This window comes from Ammospiza nelsoni, chromosome 10 (assembly GCF_027579445.1).
Source record: "Ammospiza nelsoni isolate bAmmNel1 chromosome 10, bAmmNel1.pri, whole genome shotgun sequence".
NCBI classification, from domain to species: Eukaryota; Metazoa; Chordata; class Aves; order Passeriformes; family Passerellidae; genus Ammospiza; species Ammospiza nelsoni.
The window spans coordinates 23,530,954-23,557,491 of record NC_080642.1 but is presented as its reverse complement, the minus strand read 5'-3'; the positions used below and the strand labels follow the sequence as shown (position 1 = coordinate 23,557,491).

The 26,538-nt window shown below is 44.4% G+C and overlaps 2 protein-coding genes across 2 annotated transcripts; both read left to right on the top strand.

The window, feature by feature from the left end:
- Window positions 1-13,349: 13,349 nt before the first annotated feature.
- On the top strand, window positions 13,350-16,012 carry OTOS (otospiralin). The gene is made up of 3 exons (XM_059479685.1): window positions 13,350-13,401; window positions 13,742-13,768; window positions 15,828-16,012. Exons 1-3 carry the CDS (start codon window positions 13,350-13,352, stop codon window positions 16,010-16,012), a joined length of 264 nt encoding a protein of 87 aa, XP_059335668.1.
- A 1,253-nt stretch (window positions 16,013-17,265) lies between these two features.
- COPS9 (COP9 signalosome subunit 9) lies at window positions 17,266-19,126 on the top strand. Its single transcript, XM_059479677.1, has 3 exons — window positions 17,266-17,365; window positions 17,436-17,508; window positions 18,827-19,126. Exons 1-3 carry the CDS (start codon window positions 17,303-17,305, stop codon window positions 18,862-18,864), a joined length of 174 nt encoding a protein of 57 aa, XP_059335660.1. The 5' UTR covers window positions 17,266-17,302; the 3' UTR covers window positions 18,865-19,126.
- The last annotated feature ends 7,412 nt before the right edge of the window (window positions 19,127-26,538 follow it).

Below are 26,538 nucleotides of genomic sequence, written 5' to 3'. Positions count from 1 at the left end.
TAATATAATATAATATAATATAACCTTCTGAGAACATGGAGACAGATTCATTATTTCCTTCCTGCCATCAGGGACCTCAGAAAATACCACATCCCCCCTCCTTGGGCTGCACAGCCATCTCAGAAATGCTTGTTAGGCCTTGGCCCTGACAAAGAACTTTTGGGCTCAGCTCTTCCTGAGCATGTCTGAAACACTGTCCACTCCCAGGGACTTGTGCTGTCTAACGAGCTTCTGGCTCCTGGAACAGCCTTGAAAACTTAACTTTTTTTGCTGAATAGCACCCCCAGTGGAACAATATTTTTGTTATCAAGCTCTCAGAGAAACATGCTGGCCTAAATAGCAGCCAGGATGGAAAACTGCTGTGGCTAAAGCCCAGTGTCTGGTGGCCATGTAAACAGAGGTGCACAGTGAGAATTTGGGCTCTCCTGGACTGCAGCAGGCTGATCTGGAAATCTTTAGCTTGTCAGAGGGACACCCAAGAAAAGTTCCAAAGTCTCTTTTCCCAGCCTGGCACTTGAAGAAGGAGTCAGAGCTCTTCATTTCTCGGTCTCAAGGTTGTTTATTGTTCCTTATCTATAAAATTCTTTCTCCTGCCCAGCTGAGGTCCATCCAGCAGGACAGTTCAGGCACTCTGCCTGCCCCCAGGGCAGTGTTATGTCTTTATACTAAAAACTACAAATAGAATGTTTACAATTACTTTCCAATACCTATCACCTGTGTTAGACAGTGAACTTCTACTCTAAACCAATCTGTCAGTGCCACAGGAGAAGGCACTCACAGGAGAAGATGGAGGCCAAGAAGAAGAAGGAGAAAGGCTGGACACACCCAGTTCCCTCCATTTTGCCCCCTGAACCCCCATACCAAAACCCCAAAATCTACTTTTCCACCCCGTGATAACTTCACTATTATTCTACCTAAACTGTTGTGACTTGCAGATCTTCATCTAAGGTTGGTAATTTGCTCCACGGGCCATAATCAAACCCACAGGTGTTTTGGGCTCTGTGCCAGGGTCTCTGAGCCCCCTGGCAGGGTCCTGGCCATCCTGGACTGCCAGAGGGATGTGCTGGGTTCCCACAGCTGAGTCCAGCACCTCTCGAGTGGGGCCTCTCAGGGCAAAAGAGCTCTCAACAGTGCTGTTCCTGGAGCACCATCCCCAAACCACAGCAACAGAGCCTGGGCTGACAGCCCCACTCCAGTTCAGGCAGCCCCTGCCATACTCAAACCCTACCTGGCTTCTAAATGAGATGAAATTAAAAGAGACACAGCCTTTATTGCAGAATTGGCTGGGCGTGTTGCTGCAATTTTAGAACACAGAGAAATCCCCACCTGGGCAACACTAATGAGTGACATCATAAATTAGAGTCAAGAGAGAGGATGGAGTGATTTAGCCAGTAAAACTAAAAATAAAAGTCATAATCTCAGACAAATTGGCTATTCCCAGGAACCGGGACCTGCAGAAAACAGAGGTGCAGGAAAGAGCTCTATCATCACACATTATCTTCATTAGACATTCCAAAGGTGCAATTCAGAGCCAGCCTGTTGGTGTTACCCAAGCCAAACCAACATTCCTGAGATGAGATGGCTGTATATTGTATGGGAGGCCATATGGGGGCTCTGCCCTGAGGAAGTGCAAAGACATCCCATGTGAGTCCCCGCTGAACTCCAGGGAGTTTTCACAGGTATTTATTTACCTGTGAAATAAAGGTTATAAAGGTTGCCTTTATTTCACAGTTATTTATTTACCATGCTTCTGTAGGTGTGTGTGAGGGCCGGTGTGCCAGAGCCAGTGCACAATGGAAGTTGCTTTGCTGGATTCCTGAGTGCTTCAGAGTCATAAATAAGTTAGGCCTCTAAGTGGGTTATTGTTCTGCTATTGTAAATTCTATGAGACTATTTTGTTAAATTGTTTAAAATAAAGTCTCAATTAAGTGCTGCTAAGTCTAAGTGCTTTTAAAACCTTTAGGCCTCAATGGTTGGTGAAGTCCAGGGCTGAGTTTGGCAAGGGGGATCACTCTGAACATTGTGACTCAACAGAAGAATCTCCCTTATTCTCTTTCATCCTCACCCATTTTCCATCCTTACCCTTTCCCCATTCCCCAGATAGATACATTTTTTTTGTTGATTTTAACTTCAGATTGACTGATTTTAGGTTTTAGTCCAGTTTTTCTCTGTGTGCTTTAACCATCTGATAAGCAGTAGGGTGAATCTTGCCAACAAGTTTGTCACATTTTCACCTTAACATTAAACCTGCTTTTGCTGGTACCTTTTCCAGCAATTCTTTGAGCAACCTAAAACACTCATTTGTGACAAATTGTTGCAGTCAGCAGGATGGGAAGTGAAATCACTGACTACTTAGGAAAGCATGGAAGAAGTCCAAGTCCTGAGTTCTCAGATGAATGGGCTCAGAATAATTGGCATGATTGGGAAGTTGTGGAGGAATGTCTAGAAGCACCTAGGGGCCACATGAAGGCTGGGAAAACAAAGGAATTATTTGTAAAATGTTAGGCACCTGCCTAGAAGCTGCCTGCTGGTATAGGAAAGATCAAATTGAAGAGGAACAAGAGCTAAAAACTGAGATAGAAGGCAGGAAAACAACTGAACTATTACTGTCCTTGGAAATAGAACAGCTGCAGAGACAGTTACAAGAAGAAAAGAAAGGAAAACCAAAGCTGAAGGAAAAAGTTGAGCTGATGCTTACACAGGCTCCAAATCCTCTTGACATTGTGCAGATTAGAAAACTAATTATATCCCCTGAAGATTGGGATGGAAATATATGGGGTGATCCCTGCAGTAACAGGGGAAAATGATCTTTTATCTCCTTCAAAGTCCAGAGGTAACTACTGGACCTCGGGGTGGACAGTGAAATCACAACCAAAGCCCAACTCTGTTTGATCAGACTCAGCAAATTTGCAAGAACACTACAGCCATAAGCCAGGTAAACTGAAACTGAATATTTATGGTGAGTTTGTTTATCTGGAGGAAACAGAGTCTTAGGAAGTGGTGAAGAAGCTAAGACAGGTTTTGGGGTCCTGCTGTCTTTTTAACAGACAATTGTCCCCATTCAATCCAATTGTCCCCATTCAATCACAAGCAGGGTGGCGTAGGTGTGAGGGAGAGAGGAGAGCCTCTGCTCCTGCCCTTTAAATCTTGGAGCAAACTCTTCTTTGCTGTTACCAGAGCTGCCTCTGTCCAAGCCATGCCTGAGCCTGGCCCCATTAACATTCCCATTACTGCACCTGTAAACTATGACATGTGAAAGCTGCTAATTAAGGTAGCCCCTGCCATACTCAAACCCTACCTGGCTTCTAAATGAGGTGAAATTAAAAGAGACACGGGTTTTAATGCAGAATTGGCTGGGAGTGTTGCTGCAATTTTAGAACACAGAGAAATCCCCACCTGGGCAACACTAATGAGTGAGAATCAGGACCTGCAGGTCATCCATCCAGAAAACAGAGGTGCAGGAAAGAGCTCTATCATCACACCAAGGAATGCTTTAGAGCTTTGTCAGCAACATTGCCCTCACCCTTCTTCTCCTAACTCATCTGTTATCTTCTTTACAAAAATGTCAGCAGTTTTCCCTTTAACTAAACATTTTCCTGGGGTCTAAGGGCACCAATACACCCTAAAGGCCTCCAGCAGCTTCCCCTGCAGCCTCCTGCCATGCCCTGCCCGTGGTCCCAGGAATCATTTAAGCTCAGCCCAGGGTCACAGATCCTCAACTCTCTTTTGTGGGGATGTCAGTCTTTGGCTCTGCTACAGTGATGAGTGGTTCTGTTTTATGGCTCCTGCTCGTATGTGCAAGGCCTTAATCTATAGCAGGATGGTGTGAGTGCTGCTTTCCTGTAAGGGCTGATGGAGCCTGACTGGGGGGAGCAGAGGGTTGGGATTGTGGCAGGGGTTGTTTCCCTCCCCCTTGATGCTGTAAAGGTGAGTGCTGTCTGCATAGAGGAGGTAAGGTGCTCCTGGTTCCTGGTGTTGTAAAGAAGAAACTGATATATCCTTCAAGTCTGCTGGAATGTGCTTTTCACCTTTGTGCCTTTGGTCCTGCTTTTTATCTCTCTCCTGTCACCCTGATTTTTTAAGATTTTCTAAACCTTGTGATGTTTACATTCTTGTAACGACCTTTCTCACACACTTTCTGTAAATAACTTATTGGCTTAGATTCTTTTAGGGAAGAAGAGAAATTTGATAGACTGTTGGTTTGTCCAGGGTCACTTTCACCCTCCAATCCACTATCACTTTTAGAAATCTATAAATGTTAGAAAATAACCTTGCTTTTTTTCACCTTGAGAACAGCAGTGTGTACACTCGTGTTGTTTTGTGTCCTATAGTGACAATCTCCTGCTGCAGCTTGTGACCATGTTCACAGGGGTCTGAGGATGAAGGAAGAGATGAGGATCTGGCTCCATGTTTCAGAAGGCTTGATTTATTATTTTATGACATATATTATACTAAAACTATACTAAAAGAATAGAAGAAAGGATTTCATCAGAAGGCTAGCTATGCTAAGAATAGAAAAAGAAAGAATGATAACAAAGGCTTCTGGCTCGGACAGAGAGTCCGAGCCAGCTGACTGTGATTGGCCATTAATTAGAAACAACCACATGAGACCAATCCCAGATGCACCTGTTGCATTCCACAGCAGCAGATAACCATTGTTTACATTTTGTTCCTGAGGCCTCCCAGCTTCTCAGGAGGAAAAATCCTAAGGAAACGATTTTTCATGAAAAGATGTCTGTGACAGCAGCTGAAGTTTGACCTCAAATTGCAAGCGTGCTAAACCCGAGCAGGCTCTGCCGTCCCGCTGTGCGAGCATCCCGGTGTGTGTGAACATCCCCCTCTGGGTGTGTGTGTGTGCAACATCTCTCTCGATGTGTGAGCATGCCAGTGTGTGTGAACATCCCCCTCTGGGTGTGTGTGTGCAACATCTCTCTCGATGTGTGAGCATCCCGGTGTGTGTGAACATCCCCCTCTGGGTGTGTGTGTGTGCAACATCTCTCTCGATGTGTGAGCATCCCGGTGTGTGTGAACATCCCCCTCTGGGTGTGTGTGTGCAACATCTCTCTCGATGTGTGAGCATCCCGGTGTGTGAGCCGTATCCCGGGACAGCAGAGGGAGCCGCAGCCCCGCGCTGAGCCCCGGGCCGGGCTCGCTTTCCCCGGGCTGATCCCGCCGCACCTGGGTCTGTCCCCGCTTTGTGCGGGCTCTGTGCCCCACTGAATGTTTTTCCCTTTTTCCCTGTGTTTAACTGTATGCATCGAGGAATTCGAGAGTCAATAATGCTGTTTTAACGTTTAATTTATTTGGTCCTGATATAACAGGTTCAGTCTTGTTCAACTGCACTGGAGTTTAGCACATCAGTCCAAACTAGAACATCAAACATAATCTCTGCAACGTTGCTTGGTAAGGCCACTAATTTATAAGGGCAATCTCTGCCTTCAGTATATAAGGCAATAATCTGAATAACAATAATTTACAAGCTCCTAGAGCTGTGCAGGGTTTGCTCTCCAGCTGCAGTGTCAGTACTGACCACTGTTACCCAGAAAACCTAGGGCAGAAGGTAGGTGCTTGTCACCATGATATTTTATGAAAAATCCCTTTGCCAGGGTTTTTCTCCTGAGAAGCCTCAGAAAAAAAAATGTAAACAATAATTATCTGATTGCTTGGAAGGTGGTTTGCAGGTTGTTTACTAACAGGTGCATCTTTGATTGGTTCCATGTCAATTGTTTTTAATTAATGACCAATCACAGCCACTGTGTCGGACTCTGCTCTGTCACAGGTTTTTATTATTCATTCTTGTCTCACCTGATGTATCCTTTCTCTTTCTTTAGTATAGTTTTAGTATATCATTCTCTGTTAATATAATATATATCATAATATAATAAATCAGCCTTTTGAGAACTTGGAGTCAATTCTCATCTCTCACCTCATCCTGGGAACCCTCACAACACCACAACAGATGCTGTTTTATTTTGGGATGGTGACTGATTATCTTCACCCTGTCAGTCTTTAAAACAGCAAAACTTTATAAGATGGATAAACAGAACAATTCTTTCCAGACCCACATATGATGTTCCTTGGGTTTGCCAACCTGCTCTGCTTGTAGCAAAGCCTGTGTGGTTTTTGGTCTGCAATGCTGCAGCCACTAACAGGTCTCATTGATTGCTGGTATCAAATATACTGGCAGCTTGCTCACGTTTGTGATGGATTTTTTTGTAATCAAGCTCATCTCTTCATCAATCTGGTTAATCAATTTTATGGTCCCTAGGGCAGAGCTGCTTGTGGACAGGTATAACTGGTGATATTGAAGCAGCCTTGGCATATGAATCAAAGGGAAGAAAAGACCCTGAGTGTAAAGAAGCTTCTATTTATCCTACTGAAATCTTAACTTTGGTAATGAAATATTTAATGCACTTTTCTTTAAAGAAACATCTCTATGAAATGAAAACAATAAACATCTGCTGTTGGCTTAATAGCTTAAGTGTAGCTGGAGCATTCAATCAATCTGAAAAAATTGTGAGTATATTTCAAAATGGTGGAGGTTATTGCTATGATACATCTAACCTTAATGGCAATGGGAAAAATATATCCTCTCTTGAGAGCTCTTGAATAAACCTGTGAGTTTGTGACCAGTTTATCACATTCTCTCCTGAGTTCAGTCATCTGTGGCTGTGCTGAATAGCTGAGCAAGGCTAAAGCACAAAACTGACCAATTTACCCAAAAAGGTGCCTTGGATGAGCTTAGGCCTAAGGTGGGTGCAGGAAGGGTGTCCTGGTTCCCTTGCTGCTGGAATACAGCTGCTGCTGCTCCCTCTCACTCTCCCTGCAGCAGGATTGCTGGGCAGCCAGTGCTCCTCACTGCATGAACTCTCTGTGGTGCTGATGGGCACTGCCAACTGTGTCTCCTGAGCAAACAGCATGCAGGAAACCAAGTGGCCTTGTTGGCTCTGATACTCCATTTTGCCTATAGCAAAAACAGCTTGAAATGTTACCAAATGCTAACCCAGTCTGGTGGCAGGTGGGGTGTGAGGTTCCTGTCATTCACATGTGTTGCAGACATCTTTTCATTAAAAATCTTTCCTTAAAATTTTTTTCCTCCTGAGAAGCTGGGAGGCCTCAGGAACAAAATGTAAACAATGGTTATCTGCTGCTGTGGAATGCAACAGGTGCATCTGGGATTGGTCTCATGTGGTTGTTTCTAATTAATGGCCAATCACAGTCAGCTGGCTCAGACAGAGAGTCTGGGACAGCTGCCTTTGTTATCATTCTTTTCCTTTCTATTCTTAGCTTAGCTGGCCTTCTGAGATGAAACCTTTTCTTCTATTCTTTTAGTATAGTTTTAATGTAATATATATCATAAAATAATAAATCAAGCCTTCTGAAACATGGAATCAGATCCTCATCTCTTCCCTCATCCTAAGACCCCTGTGAACACTGTCACACACATGAAAATTTGTAGATGGATGGTAGAAAAAGATTGTTGGTGTCAGTGATGATAGGAGGGGAGCAGTCAGCCTGCAGCTGCTCTTTGCTGGCTCAGGAACATCTGCTTGACTCGTGAGCAGGAGCACCAGGCTGCTGGATTGTGCCAGAAAGGCTGCATGGACCCTGGAGAAAGCCAAAGCTGGTGCTTGGAGCTGCCCTGGGAGGGCCAAGGAGCAATGGGGGAGAACTGAGGATCCTCCTGGGGAGTGGCACTGATCAGGATGAGCTCCTTGGGAGCCAAGCTGCACTAGCCCTGATGCCTGCAGGATTGCTCCCCTCCTTTGTTTCAGTACCTGCTGCTGCATGCAGCACTGCCTGCTGCCTGTGAACCCCTGGCAGCTCATTTGTGTGCACAAATATAACTTTCCTTCAGATAGAGCTTAAAATGATAAGTTGAAATAAATGTCTGATGCATTTACTTGTTGGCTCTTAAGTGTGATTGATTTAAGTGTAGAGCTACTCCTTAACTTGGGTTTGTAACTCTAACCTTCCCAATTAGCTCTAGTACCTCTGCAAGTGGTTCATTTTCACTGGGCTATCTAATCACACTGCATTATTCTGTTAATGGCTTTGTAACTATCTAAATCCATCTGCTATGTCTCCCCTCAATTGTTTCCAGGGGCTATGAGTATCAGGATGATCAAACCCCTTTCTAGCAGGAAAGCTGTCTGTTCACAAGAACTGGAAATATGTCATGTTTCAGTAAAACTGACTGTAAGATCAAGCCCAGGCTCAGCCTGGGAGCTCACCTGGCCCAGCAGCAGAGGGTGTCAGAGCAGTGAGACACAGAGCAAAAGTGCAGAGCAGCTCTGCTGCCAGGCCAGGCTCAGACTCTGCAGCCAGGACAGACACTGTGTAATTGATAATACACCGTGACAAGACATTCCACAGCTGTATCAAACACCACTACCTTTTGTTTTGAATAAGCTGTTGTCAGACTAATTTCGTATCTCTTGGTAGAAATCAAGGTCTTGTCATCCTTTTGCTGGCCTGAAGAGTCTCAGTCTGCTTTAGTTGGTCCATGTCTGTTAATTTCCCCTCACACTCTTTGTATCCTATCTTGTTCAGTCATGACCTTCTGTTATGTGAGACCAAAAATGCAGGCAATATTCAAAATGGGACTAACTGGCACAATGGCAAAGTGATGCCTTATGGGTTTTGTTTCCTGTCCTCTTATTTGTCTTTTTGTCTATGACTGAGCATTAAAGAACACTATACCACACCTCTCTTTGGTAGCTCCAAATCTAGTTTGAGTGGAAATGGTCAGAAATCCCATCCCTTGAAAGTGGGAGAAAATTACAGTTACCTCATTTTACATTTACTGGTCACTTTGTTACTTGGCTTCTTAGTACTTCCTTACACCTGTCTGAGCAAAGCATATTCTAGTCACAGGAATCTCCTCTTGACCTGTATTATTTGGACAAATTGCTGGAGGAAATAATCAAACATTTGTTGTTTGTTGTTTTTAGGGGTGGTCAATATATATATCACTGTCATTAGTTGTTTCTGATGTACAGAAATGTTGTAGCCGTATGGAGAACATTTTGTCTGCTCAGCTCAAGGGCAGAGCACTTCAGATGCATCTATTAGTCCTATTTAGTTTTTAGATAAGTTCTTATGGAGCTCTGCATGCACTTGCTTTTGTCTATTGATTAAATAAGAAAGATTTAAACGGGTTTTTTTTTTTCAGTGCCTGGAGCATTATAGATTTGTGTGTGTGTGACAGCAGTCTAACATAGCTGTTGAGAAAAGAAAGGCATCCATAAACTTGCTTTTATGTATTCCTTTATCTTTGTTTCAAGTGAATCGACAAGGGGAGCTGGATTGCTCCACAGGGGATGGCTCTGGTGAAACAGCCCTGGCAGCAGCAGCCCTTCTGAAGGCAGGCTGGCACTCCAGCACTGCTCCCCACCGAGCCACACAAACACCTGTGCTGCCCAAACTGCATTCCCCTATCCCCAAGGGAATGTCCTCTGTGCTCCCATTGACTTCTGTCTCTGGCACGGCTCTGTGTGGGATTTTCTGGCTTTGAGAGCCATCTACAGAAAGTACATATTGATTGGGGTAGGGAAAAACAACAGCCCTTTCTATCGTGCAGCAAAGCTTTTCTGAGTGAATGGCCTTAGCTAAAAACTGTATGCAAACTTTAGAGTACAGAACCTGAAGAACTTCTTGTCAGCAGGAATAGCAGCTTTTTGAGCTAATAGGCTGTTCTGAAAAAGGAGAACAGGAAATTTCTTTCCAAAATAAGTAGAAATTAAGACACTGAACTCATTAAGCAGCTGCCCTGTTAAGTGCTGTGGTGTCTGCTGAAATGTGGCTGCTGCTGAGCAGGATTTGCATTTGTGGGCATCATGGCATCTCCAATTACTGCTCAGCAGTGAAGAAGCCTGCAGGGCAGCAGCTATTAGCAGAGGGCTCTGCTAACTGATCCATGCCAGCACTTGTGCTGGACACTCAGTGCTGTTACTTTAATTGCCCTCTGGGTTGAGTTTGAAAAAAGGAAAAGTGCTCCTAGAGAAAGAAAAGGGGGAAAATATGATTAAATGAATGTGCTTGCAGGCTAGAAAACCTGCAAGTCAGAGCACCATGTGTTCTGGAACCAGCCAGGAGCACACTGCACTGTTTGGCACACACTGAACCCAGCAGACACAGTCCTTCAATCAGCTGATGAGAACTCATCACTTTTTCTCTAGTCCAACACTGTGTTTAAAACAGACTCAGCTGGGACAAGCAGTCATGTACAGCAACAGAAGTGTTGATAGAAGAGGTTGTAACCTGTGATGCAAGCTGCTTTCAATGCTAAGTCATATCCTCTTTTTATCATTTCCTAGGTCTGCTTTAGCATGGAAACCCTGAGAATTTATTCATATGTGCACTAGCAAGGGGAAAATTTTGATTTGAATTAAGCTGCAAGTGTGTAATTGTTAGAAGACTGACACACAATGTCAGATCAGCAATCCTCCTGGCTCTGGAAGTAACTCCAAGCTTCAAAAGACAGAATAAGAAGGTGTAAAGGAGTTAGGTGTAAAGGTGTGTGTCAGCCCAATAGCTATGGAAATCTTCCCAAGATCATCCAGTGTTGTAGCAGATCATTTTGTGATCAGATAGACCCTGAATCTGATAATCTCTGTGACTTTGTCATCCTCCAACAATGCTGTTAATATCTCAAGAGGAGAGCAGCAGGATGTGACTGCATCAGGAGCATCATTATTCTCCTTTGTCATCATCCAAAACACGTTATCTCACCTCCCACTTGGAACTACACCTGGTTTGTCGCCAGCCAAAACAAAGAGCTACTGATGGATGTGCACAGTAGCAGCTTTATGGCAATTATTCAATTACAGCTGATGACTGCTTTGTGTGTGTATCAGCACACCTCAGTGTTTCTGGTTTTTATTGGAGCAGGATATACAGTCTAGGCAGTGAAAGGGAAAGCCTGGCTCTGCAGGGAGCACTGCTGGGTGCAGACAGGTACATGGATGCACAGAACTCCAAGGAAGTGCCTTTTCCCACCACAGCTGCTGCAGCCCAGGTGAGGGGGTGAGGTGCTGCAAGAACAGCCCTCCTACAGGCCTAGGAAATACATACTAAGCAGGAGGATTAAAGCCTTTCAAAGATTGAATTGCTTCTGCTTTCATAATATTTTTCTTTTCACCCTCCACAAGACTTGGCACAGCCTACTGTGCACAAAGCACCCATTTTCCCCCTTACTCAGAACATCTTGAATTAATTCTTGGCAAAACTATCTAACTCTGTGTGTAGATAGGAACAAACTCCAGCCAAGCTGGGTCCTCCTGCAAGGCCACTCACCTGGCTCTCTGTGCTCCAGGGCTTTGTGAGAGCACAGCTTTCCCCTGTGCTCCTGTGGCAGATGGGTGATGTGGTACAGCCAAGGCACCGATGTCAGGAGCCATGCACGGAGTTGGGAAATGCAGGTACCTACAAGTGACACAGAGAAATGCTTTTGTAGACCATAAAGACACTGAAAATGCCCAGCAAGAGAGTGCAGCTCAGATCAGCATGTGTACAGTCAGATCCCACAGCATGAAGGTGCACAGTGAGCTCTGCACTGGCTTCTCAGGAGCACCTCTCAAGAGAAGCAATATCTGGAAATTGATGGTATCAGTGATATTTTGTTCAATGTCCGGGAGGAATGAGGAGGAGGACTCTGTCTTATCAGAAGGCTAATTAATTACTTTATTATACTATATTATTTTATATTATATTACATCTTAATTGAATCTGCTAAGCACTTAACTGCTCAGAATCTTGTGACTGTCTGCTGACGCACAGTCTGCACACACCTGGCCCTGACAGGCCAAGGAAACAAAACACCATCACTTTGGGTAAACAAAATATATATATAGTGTGTATATATATATATAGTGTATATACATATCGTGTATATATATATACACACACATATATATATCTATGATATTTCAAAATTTCTATATTGCATTCTACTTTGGCACAAACACAGGCACAGCAAATGAGCTAAGAACTGTTTTGATCATTCTTTTTTCTGCTTCTTTCACTGCTTCTCTCAGGTTCAGAGAATGTGAATCCCACAAGCTGGAGGTTTGGCCAGATGACCTGAACTGCCACATTGTTGAGAAGCATGGAGATGCCCAATCTGCCTGTGAGTCACAGAACACTTTCTGCTGCACCTTAGTCCCTGACCACACCTGCTGCCATCAGGGCTTGTGTGCTAGATGAAAATGAATCAGGTGTACGTGACAACTGAATATTCTCCAAATCTTCCCTCCCTTTCAGGCTTCTCAAAGTGCTGGATCCATACAGCAACCTGCACAGGCTGGAGCCCAAAGCACCTGCTGGGTGTGGGAGAGGAATCCTTCCAGGAAATGGGTATGATGTGAAAATGAATTTCAGTGCACACTATTGACCCTCTGAAGGCACCAGCACCATCAGCATGGCCATGCTCCTCAGGGACCTCCTTCTTTACTCTCTGTAACCCAATTGATTTCAGTGGCCACTCACTGCCTGGTACATTTTAAGGTCTAGATTTTAAGGATCCTAAATAAGAATATAAAGCACTGTCAAGTATTTCTGGGATTTATGACTGAGTTGGAGAGGGAACTCAATATCCTTTTAGCAATTTGCTCAGCTAACATTTAAAAAAATCTATTTGGCTGAAGGGACAGAAAGAAATCAGGAGGGCAGAAACTATAATACTCACTGAATTTGCTTCTATATTTTTTCCCTCTATCTTCCAAAACCAAATGTTATTGCCCAAGTTAATTCTGATTTCCTCTCAGAAACTGACCACTGTCTCTTCCATGGGCAGTGCTGAAATAAAATGCAAATGTAAGCAGTTAAAATACCTGAAGAAAACAAAATCAGATTGGTGTAGTAACTCAGTGACGTTTCCCTCCACCCTTCCTTACAAAGCAGTGCTATTTTACTGCAATAAAAACTCTTTTGGAGTTTTGTGGTTGACTCAGAGCTGCAAAAAGAAGAAGAAGAAAAGAAAAGAAAAGAAAAGAAACAGAAAGGTAATTTCCAAAGTGAAATTAAATTAACCACAAAATCAAACATTTCCAAAGACAGTTGATTTCATGTCGATTCAGAGGCACCTTTTGGATTTATGCCATCTAAACCAAAATATCAATACGCATTTCAGGACTGATGGTTTTTTAATGCTCTGTGTTGCACTTCAGAAGCTATAAAAAATATGATTGGGTTTTTTCATGCCTAAATTAGTAACTAGAATCTATTTTGGAATGTATTCTTCTATTAAAACAAGAAATAATTGAGTTTGCGTAATTATTAACCTCTTGTAATAATCCTCAATTGTACAAATTACTTTTCAGAAACACAAGCAGTTTCTTGCAGACAAGATGACATTTACTGGCTTCTTTATCTTCTGTATGCTGATGAACATGCTAACAGGTAAGATTACTACCGAATTTATTCTTGTTTATTTTTTTCAAGCCCCCAGAAATATTTTATTACAAACACAGTATCTTCTATTTAGTGTTGCTGACATTTTAATCCCAACTGTTCAGGCTGTGAGTTCTGACAGCCAGACTGAGGTGGTTTGTAGCACTCATTGCAAACAGGGAATTCCTTGCTCTGTTGTTCAAGAAACAAAAATCTTCTGGCTACACAGAGGGGCCAATGTGGGCATTAAAAGACTTGTGATCTTCTAGTTATACATGGAAAATGTTTGGTTAACAGAAAGTCTTTCTGTGCAGGAGCTGGTACTGATGTGTTTGCTCTTTACTTACAGATGCCCGATCCATCCAGGATGGAGATGGTAATTCCTAATGTTTTTTTATTTTCTTTGTGTCACTAATATTTAGGAGAGTAATTTGTAACTCCCAGACTTGATGCCCAGCAATGACTTTGGCAGGAATGCTTATTAACCTCGGTGGACTGAGGAAAAGCTTTCAATTAGTTCTGGTGAAAAAAAAGAATAGTGAATTTTTAAAAATCCTGTAAAATTTATTAAAAGGTGGTAACATATTAATGTATAATAACAGAGCTAATATCCAGTCTTAAAATGAAAAGGGATTACAGTCAAGTCACTAATTATGTTGTACAAAATCCTAACTGGAATGCACCAGACTTAGATATGTATAGGACATCTGAGAATTTTGTCTGTCCTGAACCATAATGCTGTATGTGTATCTGCTTTTTGGCAAGAGATACCAGCTTTCATGACAAAAAGCTTAAAATTTACAAATTGCCACAAATCCAATTAGAGAAATGTTGGAATAAATCCCTTAGCACAGCTACCCTGTGGTTCATGTCACTTTGTGTGATTAGTCCATTGGATTAGTGTTTGCCTTTGATTAAAAAAACCCTCAACACCCTAATGATGTTTGCACTGGTTTACTGATGATTCTATCATTTAACCTTTTTTTGGCTTTTCAGACAGAATTCTGTCTGAAAACAGAGTTGCAGAGAAGTATCTGCAATAACCAAGCACTGCCAGCAGCATCTCCAGTTCACAAATATACAGAAAGCATCATAACAGATATGAACAGAACAAATACATAATACAGTCTAATATGATTACTTATAATTCAAACCTTTTTTATCCCTATGCTCCATTCTATTTCTTTAGGAATAAATCTTTTTAATATATAATCTCTAAAATATTTTAATATATCATCTGTGTTTGTGTACAGCAAATATTTTTGTGGCAAGCTTTGCAACGTTCAGGAGAGGCTGCATCAATCTAGAATTAGAACCCTGTTCAGGCAGTGTCCTGTTGCTCTCATTACCAGCAATTATTGTTTTCTTTCACACTGGGCCAAGCAGCAGCCTGCAAAGTGAATCTGAGGCCAGCTGGTATAAACAGTGGGTTCTTCTCTGCAGACAGCATTTGGCTGGTTCATTTGGTTTGTTATGTGCCATCTGTGCCTGCACGCTGCAAACTTTACTCAGTAAAATTAAAGTCTGACAACAGGATTGTTGAAAGCTCTTAATTCCTACTGAAGACCCTGGCCCCAAGCTGAGTGCAAAGACTTTCATTCATCTAAATGGGCTTCAAATCAAAATAAAATACTGTGTTTAGCTTCACTGCACTGAAAGACATTTGTGACTGTGCTCTCAGCTGCTGTTTACATTTTATATATGCTTCTCTGTTTGCCGATATTTGGGCCTGGGGTGGTCGGTTCTTGTGTTTTCAGAACTGATTTTGTTTTGCTGCTGAATTGTTAATCTTGTTTCAATGCCTGTATCACATTCTGGTACTGCTAGAGCAGGCCCAAATGCAGCAGCTGTCCCCCAAGTGGCCTTTCCTCTCCATCCCTCTGGCTCATTTCCTACAGTGCCCTGAGGAGAGGCACAGCTCTGCAGTTCCAGGCAGTGTCAGGGCAGTATGGCCCCAATCCCTGGGAGTTCTGTGGGCAGTGTGCCCAGCTGCAGGGGCACAACATAGAGGGTGGTGCCTTATTCCTTATATTTTTCTGTGGGGCAAAGCAAATTATGTGGAATAAGGAAAAATGGCTTTTGATTGCAATCGCTCCTTGCTTTGAAATAACCAGCAGCGTTCTAGAAATGAAACCAGCCTAATGAATTCTTGAACTGGTGTAAGTGTGGATGTGTCCCTTCTTTCCTGCTCCCCATCTTGTCCCAGTCTGTCACTCCAGGTGCATCTGGAGCAGGGAGTACTGGCTCCATTTTCTGCACAGTGGGTCACAGAGAGGGGTCAATGGCTCTCCTTGCCTCTCTCCTGCCAGAGGAGCACACCAGCCCCCAAAGGGAACTCACAACCCCAAACCATGGTGGCTCCAAGCCCAACCTCTCAACAAAAGCGCTTCGTATTATAGTAATATGCAATATTTTATTTTGGTTGGGTTTTTTAGATCCCTACCAGGATGCTGCAGCCTTGCCCTACTGGCCCTTCTCATCCAACGATTTCTGGTCCTATGTGGAATATTTCCGGACCTTGGGAGCCTACAACAGGATCAATGACATGGCCAGAGCCTTCTTTGCCCAGTTCCCTTTTGGGAGCCACCTTGGATACCACGTGCGTGACCACGAGCACTGAGAGCCTCGCTCAGCTTTGCCAGAGCTGCTGCCCAGGTGTTTGGGTGAGCACCTGCCTGCCACTGAACACACCTGGGCTGCCCTCACCTGCTTTGTGACACGACAGTCATGTGCAGCATTTTATGGCTTCAGTGAGTCTCTTTTTTACCATTTCTTGTAAAGGTGTTTGCATGAACATCTGACTGACTGCCAGCAAACACATCTGCACTGTGCCTCAGCCACTAAGTGACACTGCAGCCATGTGCAGCATTTCAGGCTTTAAATTAATCCCTTTTTTACAATTTCTGCTTCTGTGTGACACAATAAATTTGTTCATTCTGCTGCATGGCTTTGGGAGGCTTTTTTTAACAGGTGATGCTCTCAGCTTCATCTCAGGAGACTGCTCTCTGTGCAGAGGAGTACATGAGTACAGGAGTTATTCAACCAGTGCACCCAGTTTGGGGGCTGGAGGGGCTGCCAGTATCAGTTACACCCACCTCATTTGCAAGCTGATGCCTCACTGAGGCCTGAAGGGGCGCAGGGCCTGCCATCGCCACAACAATAAGGCATGGGAGAGCAAGATGGCGGCCTCCATTGCTGGTCACCATGGCCACAGGGCATGAGGGAGCAAGATGGAGGCCTCAATCACTGGTCGCCATGGTGACGGAGGCATGGGGGAGCAAGATGGTGGCCTCTATTGCTGGTCGCCATGGCCACAGGGCGTGGGGGGGGGAGCAAGATGGCGGCCTCCATTGCTGGTCCCCATGGCGACAGGGGGTGTGAGGGAGAAATACGGCGGCCTCCATTGCTGGTCGCCATGGCCACAGGGCGTGGGGGGAGCAATATGGTGGCCTCCATTGCTGGTCACCGTGGGGATGGAGGCATGGGGGAGCAAGATGGTGGCCTCCCTTGCTGGCCGCCATGGCGACAGGGTGTGGGGGAGCAAGATGGCGGCCTCCATTGCTGGTTGCCATGGCCACAGGGCATGAGGGAGCAAGATGGCGGCCTCCATTGCTGGTCGCTGTGGCGACGGAGACATAGGGGAAGCAATATAGTGACTTCCATTGCTGGTTGCCATGGCGACAGGGTGGGGTGAGCAAGATGGCGGCCTCCATTGCTGGTCGCCATAGCGACAGGGTGGGGTGAGCAAAATGGCGGCCATCGCTGCTGGTCGCCATGGCGACAGGGTGGGAGGGAGCAAGATGGCGGCCTCCATAGCTGGTCGCCATGGAGACGGCGCGGCCCCGCTCGGGGGCGGCCATCGCTGCACGGCGCCGTGCTGCGGCGGAAGTGACGGCGCGGAGGGGCCGCCATGAAGCCGGCGGTGGACGAGATGTTCCCTGAGGGCGCCGGCCCGTACGTGGATCTGGATGAGGTGAGGCGGGCGCTCCGGTGCCGCGGCCGTGGTGCCGCGGGCCGGGGGCGCTCAGCGGCCGCTTTCGCAGGCAGGGGGAAGCACGGGGCTGCTGATGGACCTGGCCGCCAACGAGAAAGCGGTGCACGCCGACTTCTTCAACGGTAAGGAGCGCCCTGATCCCGGGCTGCCTCGGCGAGCCTCGCCCGGCTTCTCTGCCCTGCCTCCGCTGCCTGTGCTCGCCACAGCTGGGCCTGACCGCATCTCTGGGAGCGGGGTGTTCCTCTCCGGGGAGTTTAGTGTGTTAGGCTACAAGGAAAAATACCTTGGTCCGTTCGTGTAACAAGTAACTTATGTTAAACAGTGTAAATCCGAGTAAAAATGTGGGGTTCTCTGGACAATTCGTGCCTCACCGCCCCTCACAGGGAAGATTTTTTTATCAAATCCCTGAACCTCCATGCTGTCAGTTTAAAGCCATTCCCTACTCCAGCCCGTGTCAATAGTCTGTCATTCCTTGGAGGCTCCTCAGGTGCTAAAAGGCCACCCCGAAGCTTCTCTTTTCCAGGCTGAACAATCCCAGCTCTCTCAGCCTCTGTGTAAGTATTTACACCTGCTTTGAGGGAGAGCAGCTACATGTATTCCACGCAGGGGTGGAATACACAGCACTGTGCTGCACCTGGTGGCTAAAGGGGTTTTTATGCTTCTGAAGAAGTGCATTCAGACATTGCAACAGTGAGTTTTATATGTTATTAAATGCTTTATATGTTATTTAATATTGCAGTGGCAGTGTTAGTATTAGAATCTGGTGTTGATTCCGAAATAAAGTACATTTTTCATTTTGCTCAAGGCTTAGGGTACAGGAGTGGAAGGCAGTTCTGCTCTCAGCTATCTGTTGGATCCAGCATATTCAGGAGTAGCTGTTTCCATCTATTTCTGCCATCACACTGTGGAACTGTGTTCCTTCCACTGGTATTTAGGGTTCTTCTAAATGAGGATTCATCCTCAGTTCATTGTAGGTTCTTGTAAATTGGCTTCTGTAAGAATAAAGACTGTGTTCACTCAGGTGATTAGTTTATGTTCAGCACACAAAGAGGATGCAAGGCCGAGTAGTTAGGAGTAATTCCAAATGTGAATGGAGCCATTTCACTACTGGGACATTTTTTTTCTGAGACAAAAATGTTATTGGCACCTTTAAAGCAATTAAATGGTTTTGAGGAAGGGCTTTTTAACACAAAATAATTAAGTGTTTTTGAGCAATTAAATGTTTCTGAGGAGGGGCTTTTTAACACAACTCCCAGTTCATTAGTCTGCAAAATCATCGCCCTGATGCTACATTTCTAATAACCGATGGTGCAGTAACTCTCATTCTCTGAATTCACCTTTATTTCTGTCCTGAATCCAAGGAACAAAGTACTGTACTTGCATGTGCATTTGTAACACTGAAAGTTCTGAGGTTCATTTTTGTCTTGTTTTCCTGACTAGATTTTGAAGATCTCTTTGATGACGATGACATCCAGTGAACTTGGGTGTGCAGCAGAGCTGAGATGTGGAGTTTTCTCTAAGATCACCCTTGCAGTCCATTATTTATTAAATAAACCAAAATGGGAAACTCACAGAGGGGAAGAAAGCCTGGATAAGCTGCTTGGGGGAATATGAAAACCAGATGGGTAAAGATAACTGAGGAGGGAAGTGTGCACTGTTATTTCTAGGGAGCTGTGTGTAGATTTTCCTGGAAATTTCATTTGCTGATGTGCTTATTGAATAAAATACTGAAGAAACACACATCTGTCTGACTTATAAAAGTAGAAATTGTTGTCTTCTGAGCTCCCTTAGAGTGATTATTTTGGAATTAAATAATTCATTGCTGCTTTTGGATATTACATGAAAGGTATGCAGTAGGGCACATGCTGCCCAGGAAAGTTTTGTTCATCCCACAGTAAAGGATTGTTTTGGGATCAGATGATTGCTTGTTCTGAATAGTCCAGTTCATACTGAGAAGGGCATGGGTTGTCTTTTGTTTCAAGACAGAGAGCTGCCATCAGTACTTCACTTTAAATTTAAGGAACACAGAAAAAAAGAAAAAGTAACTTCACCTTGACATGTTAAGCAAAGTAATGTTCTGACCCCAGATTAGGAGAATGCTTGGATTTAAAAATATAATTTCATTCTTGAAATTGTACTTGATGGACAAAGAAACAGTAAAATTTTCTTTTCCTGCAGAAGCTAATGCACTTATTTGTGCTTAGAGGTACACTGTGTATGAACCAGGCTGTTGAAATACTGTTCAGATTTTGACACAAGCTTTTCAGAACATAAAAATGTTTCATTCTTACCCTTCAGTGACCAAACTGAATCCCAGAATGAAAGGAACAGGTGAGTTTTTAGTGTTTTTTTCAGAGTCAAAAGTGTAATACTGTCCAATCTCGAATGCAATCTGTATTCTATAAATTGATCACAGACTAAATACTGTGACTGATCTTTCTTTAAACACTTCACACTACTTAAATGTTGCCTGCAGTGAAACCCTTTCATCCCTCTGTCACATTTTTATTTCTTTAGTTTGCCTTCAAAAAGGAAATCTTAAATCCAACAGTAACTCTTGCAGCCAGTGAGTTTAAAAAAGGAAGCACAATAAACCCAGTGGGATTTAGGTGTCTTTTGGTTGTGCTGCTGTGGATTTCTGCAGAGCCTGTGTTTCATCATGCAGTGTGCTGTAAATCAGCACTCTGACATCCTCTCTGCTTGGTGCCTGACCTGTGCTGTGTCCCTGGAGGAACAGCCTTGCTCAGGCACTGGCCTTTCCCTTCTAGTGCTTGCTGACAGCCTGGGCTTTCCAGTTTTCCTCATTGAGACTGGGGTAAAACAATTTCAGTGGTGGCAAATGGGCTTGGGCTGTCTGGGGCTCTCTGCTGTATGGAATTTGCAGGCAGCCCCCACAAGGGGAGAGAATGATGCATCTGACTCCACTGATATCAGAGGGCTAATTAATCACTTTATTATGCTATATTATTCTAGACTTTATTACATTATATTACATTACATCTAAACTGAATCTGCCAAGCACTCAACCCTGCACAGAACTGCCCAGAATCTGTGACTGTCACCAACAGTCCTGACACACACACACACACCTGGCCCTGACAGGCCAAGGGAACAAAACCCCATCACTGTGGGTAAACAATCTGCACATTGTTCATCATAGGTAGACAGGGAAGCAGACATGGGATTTTTTACTGGGTTTTTTTTTCTTCTTTTTTAAACACCTTGATGGATCTTGGGAAATTCTGCTTTGTCTGAGGCACTGTGCCTGCAGGAGTACAGCAATGCTCTGAGGGCCCTGACGGAGGAGGAATGATGCATCTGACTCCATTGATATCAGAAGCCTAATTAATTAGTTTGTTATACTATATCATTCTATACAACTAAAACTGAGCCTGCCAGGCACTCAACCCTGGACACACGGAATCTCATGACCATGAGCTGACAGTCCACACACACACACACACCTGGCCCTGACAGGCCAAGGGAACAAAACCCCATCACTGTGGGTAAACAATCTCCACATTGCATTCTGCTTTGGCACAAACACAGGCACAGCAAATGAGAAGAATTGTTTTTCCTTTCTCTGAGGTTCAGAGAATGTGAAACCCAGAAATATTATTTGGAAGAATTGTGCTTGCTTTTCTGTGTGAAGAGAAATGTGATGACAGTGCTGTGCTTTCTCCAAACTATGTTTTGAGAAATGAGTTGCTACCAGGAAATGGAGCATTTTGGGCAGGTGCAAAAGATGAAATAAAACTCAAGAAGCAACTCTCCTCCTCTGCTCTTTTATCTGCTTTTGCTGATTCCTCAATGTGGTTGGTTTTGGAATACATCCTTGTCAATATTTTGTAGATACTTCTTTGTTTTTCATTTGCTTCCTTAAGTTGTAAGAAACTTGAGCTTTAATTTGATCACAGCAGCAGGAGTATATTCTGTGATAGAAACCCACCTTGAACAGCTGCTCTTCAGTAGGGATGGTGTTCTCTCCTTGAAAGATGTCTGAAACCTCAGTGAACATTGGTTTGAAGGTGCCAATGGTGAGTGATTCTGGTTTTGTAACATCTCACCTGATCAAAACATGGAATTCTTTCTGTGGAACTGGATCCAGCAGTTTTCATCCTGCTAGGATGTAACTATCTGCTCAAGGTAGGTTGAGCTAACACCCCTTTCTGTGAAGATTTCCCAAAACTCAGGGCTTCACACAGAAAAGCAGCATTAATAGTACTGCTGGCAGCTGGGAGTTGTGGTGTGTGTGTGTGTCTGTGGGGAAGGAACTTCATCTGTGCAGTGTTTAAAAGTATTTGAGTTCATCAAAGTCCTCAAGCTGTGGAAAACTGTGGAATCCCGTGAACTGCCTGGGTGTGCAGGTGGTGCTGCTCTGGCTGTAGCTCCTGGGGGTTCTGGACATTCCCAGTCCTTCAGTCTGGTACCTGTGTGGGTCTCCTGGGCTGGGATGAAATGAAAGGAACAGACCCGGGATATTACCAAAAATGCATCCTGGAGCTGTCTGCAGGGTGCAGATCCCTCCTGCACAGTGAGACTGAGGGTGTGCATCACATCATCTCTCCAAAGAGGGCTGTCAGTGTGTTAAACTGCCAGCAGGAGCTGTGGTTTGTTTGGGTCCCTGCTGGAACAGTGGTAGATGAAGAACAAATTGCCCTTCAGCTTCACATTGCTGCTGTGTTCACATTTGTCAAGGATTTTGGTCCAATTAGTCTGGGGCAATCAGTCTTTTGTCGGGAAATAATCATAAGATGTCAAAATCTTGTGTTTATTTCTAATAATCTATAATAAAAATTGATGTAAACAGCATTTGACTGCCTTGGCCAATTAATTTCTTGAGCTTTGATTCCTGTCCCTGTTGTGGAGATTGACACCTCTCATAGGCAGTGTTTCTTGGGGAAAAGGCTATTTGAACAGCAATATGCACACATTCAGGCTGGTGTGTATTCATTTACAAGCAGCTGGGTACTGCTGAGTGTTTCAATGTCCAAGTAAAGGCTCTAGTCTGAACAGTTTTGTGAATTGTCCCAGTGATTGCAGTTGGGACAGCTGGCAATCCATAAATCTGAGGCTTGGCAAGATGAGGCCCTAAGTGCTGAAATGCCTTAGAAGGGTGTAGCCACATGAAAAGCAATCCCTTCAAAACACTTAAATGTCAGCCTGTTCCCTTCCATACTCTCAACAGACCCCAGCTCTGTCTTCAGGGAACTGCAAACTGTCCCAGTACATTCTTTGGAAATAAAATGTACAATCTATTTTGAGCTGAAAAGAATCCACTCATTGTGAGGGAAAGTTGCCATGCTAAAGGAAGCTGGCTGTCATCTGTGCATAATATTTCTGCTGCAGTGCTGCTTCTGAGCTGGTTTCCAGTTCAGTATCCAGGGTTCCACTGCCCTTCATATGAGCAGGAACAGGCAAGCTCAGACCTAGTGTGGCAATAGTGGATTTCCTTGGTGGCTTTTTGCTGAGTTAACTTCCAGGGAATAAAAAGTTTTCCTTTTAATATTTTGTTTCAGTAATTGAAGTGGAAGGTATTTTTCTTGATAAAGAAGGAATTCATTTAGATGAATAAGTGGAGTTCTTCCTGCTTCGCTGGGGTGTTGAGAAGCTGGCAGGCACCGTCCTGCTCTCAATGTGCAGTTGTTGAGCACATGAGAACGTGCTGGGCACATGACAGACAATGCAGCCCTGTTCCCTGAAGTCTCTGTTGGTGAAGGACTGGAATGCCAGTGTCACATCAGGGATATTTTGGAAAAACAAAATGCAAGTCAGTCCTTGGCAGCAGCGATGGCTTTGAGCACAAATATTTGCTTCTATGGTTTTGCTTTCAAGTTTATTTATTTTTTGAGTTTGCCTTTTATATTTGTTTCAGTTGGCCTTTGCCAAGCAGCAGGGTAAGAATCCTGACTCATGTTACAAACCTTTTATTCAAGCTTCTATAAGGAGTTCAGAGAAGAGGGAGACAGGAACAGTGTCTTTTAAACCTTTTAAAATTCACAAATATGACTTTTTATGAAAAAAGGTTTAGGTAATCCTTGTATGAACTCATTTAAACCTAAAGTCTCCTGGAAGAAAGGACTCTGGAATATTGTGAATAAACAGATGCACAGCTGAGAATGCTGTGTATGAGGTGGGTGACAGGGCAAGGGACCCAAAGCATCCCTGGTGCTGACAGGAGCTGCCCCACCAAGGGAGTCCCAGTTGGGGATGCTTTGGTGAGGACACTTCAGAGGGGACTCCTGCCACAGGACAGTGGCTGTTGCAGATATCTTTTTATGAAAAAATCCTTTCTTAGGATTTTTCCTTCTGAGAAGCTGAGAGGCCTCAAGAACAGAATATAAACAATGATTATCTGCTGCTGTGGAATGCAACAGGTGCATCTGAGATTGGTCTCGTGTGGATGTTTGGATTTAGTGACCAGTCACAGCAGATCTGGCTCACTCTCTCTGTCCAAGCCAGCTGCTCTTGTTATCATTCATTCCTTTCTATTCTTAGCTTAGCTAGCCTTCTGAGATGAAACTTTTCCTTCTATTCTTTTTACTATAGTTATAATGTAATATATATATCATAAAATGATAAATCAAGCCTTCTGAAATATGGAGTCAGATCTACGTCTCTTCCCTCATCCTGAAAACCCCTATGACCACCGTCACAAGTGGCTCTGTTCTGTCACAGAGCAGAGCTTCCTATGCAGGGCATTCTCAGCTCCCAGTGCAGCTCCCTGAGCTGTGCCCTCCTGGTTTCCTGCTGCTCTGGAGCTGCCTCTGCATGGCTGGGGTGCAGGTGCTGTGCTGTGGGAATCACCTTCCCTGTGCTGTGCCTCATCCAGGATGGCAGATCCACCTTGGCCTTCAACACTTGCCAAAACACAGTGCAGAACTAGAATGGCTTCTCTGGAAGTCCCTGTCAAGGAGCAGAGAGGCTGTGCTGCCCTGACTCTATAGGCAGAGCTCCACTTTCACAGATGCCCAGGTTTTCAGAGGGAGCTGGGTGGGTTGGTTCATACCCCCTGTCCTTCCCTGCCTGACTCCAGAAGGGAATTAAAAATTGTCCTCAAGTGTCATCTCTCTGCCACCCTCCCTGATGCCTCTCCATAAATCTGTCCTGCTTTTATGGGAGGGATTCCACAGATTACCTCGAGGGTGGGAATATCTGCAGGAAGAAATAGATACTTGTTGTTATCATATTGTTGTTATTATATTTCTAGCATCCCATATGGTTGCAATCATATTTCTAATGTCCCATACCTTCTCAGTGATACTTCTTGGAGGCAGTTCTTCACAGCACAGACTTCTGTTTGTTGCTGCTTCTTAGTCAGGGCTCCTTCCAGACTCTCCCTGACTGGCCAAGCCCACCCCCTTTTATCACAGTTATCTTCATTAGCTACAGCTGTAGCCCATCAAAAACAACCAGGGCTTATCAGGGCAAGGCCTATATACAGATATTCAAATAAAATACAGATATTTTACTAGGACTCCTACTATAGATACTGACATAGAATGCCTCCATTTCATTGGGAATAAACCTTTCCTTTCCCCTGGATTGTCTGGAGGGTAATGAAGTGCACCTCCATGGAAGGAAGTTTCCCAGTGTTCTCAAAGAGCTGGGCTGATCATCCCAGCATGAACTAAGGGTGGGTTTGCTGATTTGCAGTCCCATGGAGACTGAGTCTTTTCATCAGGTACCTACACCCAGCACAAACACAGTCAGAGAAACATGTGGCAGCCTGGGCACACTCTGGTTTCCTGCACAGTATTTCAGAGACTCTAAATCTGATGGCAGTGGCTGATTAGCCAAATGTCAGACTTGATCCTAATCCCTCTTCCTGCTTCCATGATAAAAACCCTCTAGTGAGTTTATACTTCAGCAATGCAAGTCTTGCAAGCAATTTATCTTTTTCTTGTAGCTCTTCATGGTTTAGTGCATCTGCTATTTGTATTCCAATTAATTACTGGCACAAGTGATTACATGGGGTTGAAGTACAATTAGGACCAGCCTATAATTGTGTTTGAAAGGGCTGTGGATGTTTTCACAGATGGTTTCCCTGCTGCTTGAGACTGGTCAGTCTCTCCAGCTGTCTCCAGCTGTCTTCAGCTTTTCATGTTATTTCTCCCTAATTGTTAGTGCAGTGACTTCAATCTTTCATTGGGGAATGTTCTTGCTTTCTGCCTCTTAGAGTACATTAGCTTCTAAAGGGAAAAGCATCCTTTTAAACCTGCCAGAGAGGCAGTAAATAGTGAGACATAACTTTGTACAAGGCATCTGCTGTCAGGATTGATTAAAAACCACAAACTAAACCATTTAAATTTGTTGGAGAGCAGGTGATTCAGTGCCCTCTCAGCATGCCAGTGTCGTGTTTGCTCTTTTGTTACAAGATAATTGTGTGTTCAATGCAGGGTGATCCTCAGGAGCCAGCCCAGGCCTTGGAGGTGTGCCTGTGTTGGCCAGGTTTTCCCCTACCATGGGTTTATGAAGCATAGAGGGATAGTAAAACCCCAACTCCATAATGGAAAAAGGCTGGATTCCTTAGGAACTCCCCTGAGCTCATCCCCCAGGACCTCATTCTCGGGAGGTTGCAGTTTATTGCAGCCCTGAGACACGTGAACAGTCTCTGCTCCAGCCCGCACGTTCGGAGAATGACTCACAGCTCTTCAGTTCTCGCTCTCAGAGTTGTTTATTGTATCTTATCTATAAAAATTTTCTCCTGTCCAGCCGAGGTCCGCTCAGCAGGACAGACAGAGGCACTCTGCCTGCCCCCGGGGTGGTGTTATCTCTTTATACTACAAACTACCTATAACATGTTTGCAATTACTTTCCAATACCTATCACCTGTGTTAGACAGTGAGCTTCTACTCTAAACCAATCCAAAAGTGCCAACATCACTGCAGAAAATGGAGGTAGAGAAGAAGAAAGTCTGGACAAGTCCCTCCATCTTGTTCCCAGAACCCCTATTCTAAAAACCCCAAAATCTACCCCTTCACCCAGTGATAATTTTATTATTACACTACTTAAACTTCTGTGGCTTTCAGGTCCTCATACAAAGCTGGTAATTTGCTCCACGGGTCACAATCAAACCCACAGGTGTTCTGGGCTGTGTGCCAGGGTCTCTGAGCCCCCTGGCAGGGTCCTGGCAACTCTGGACACCCAGA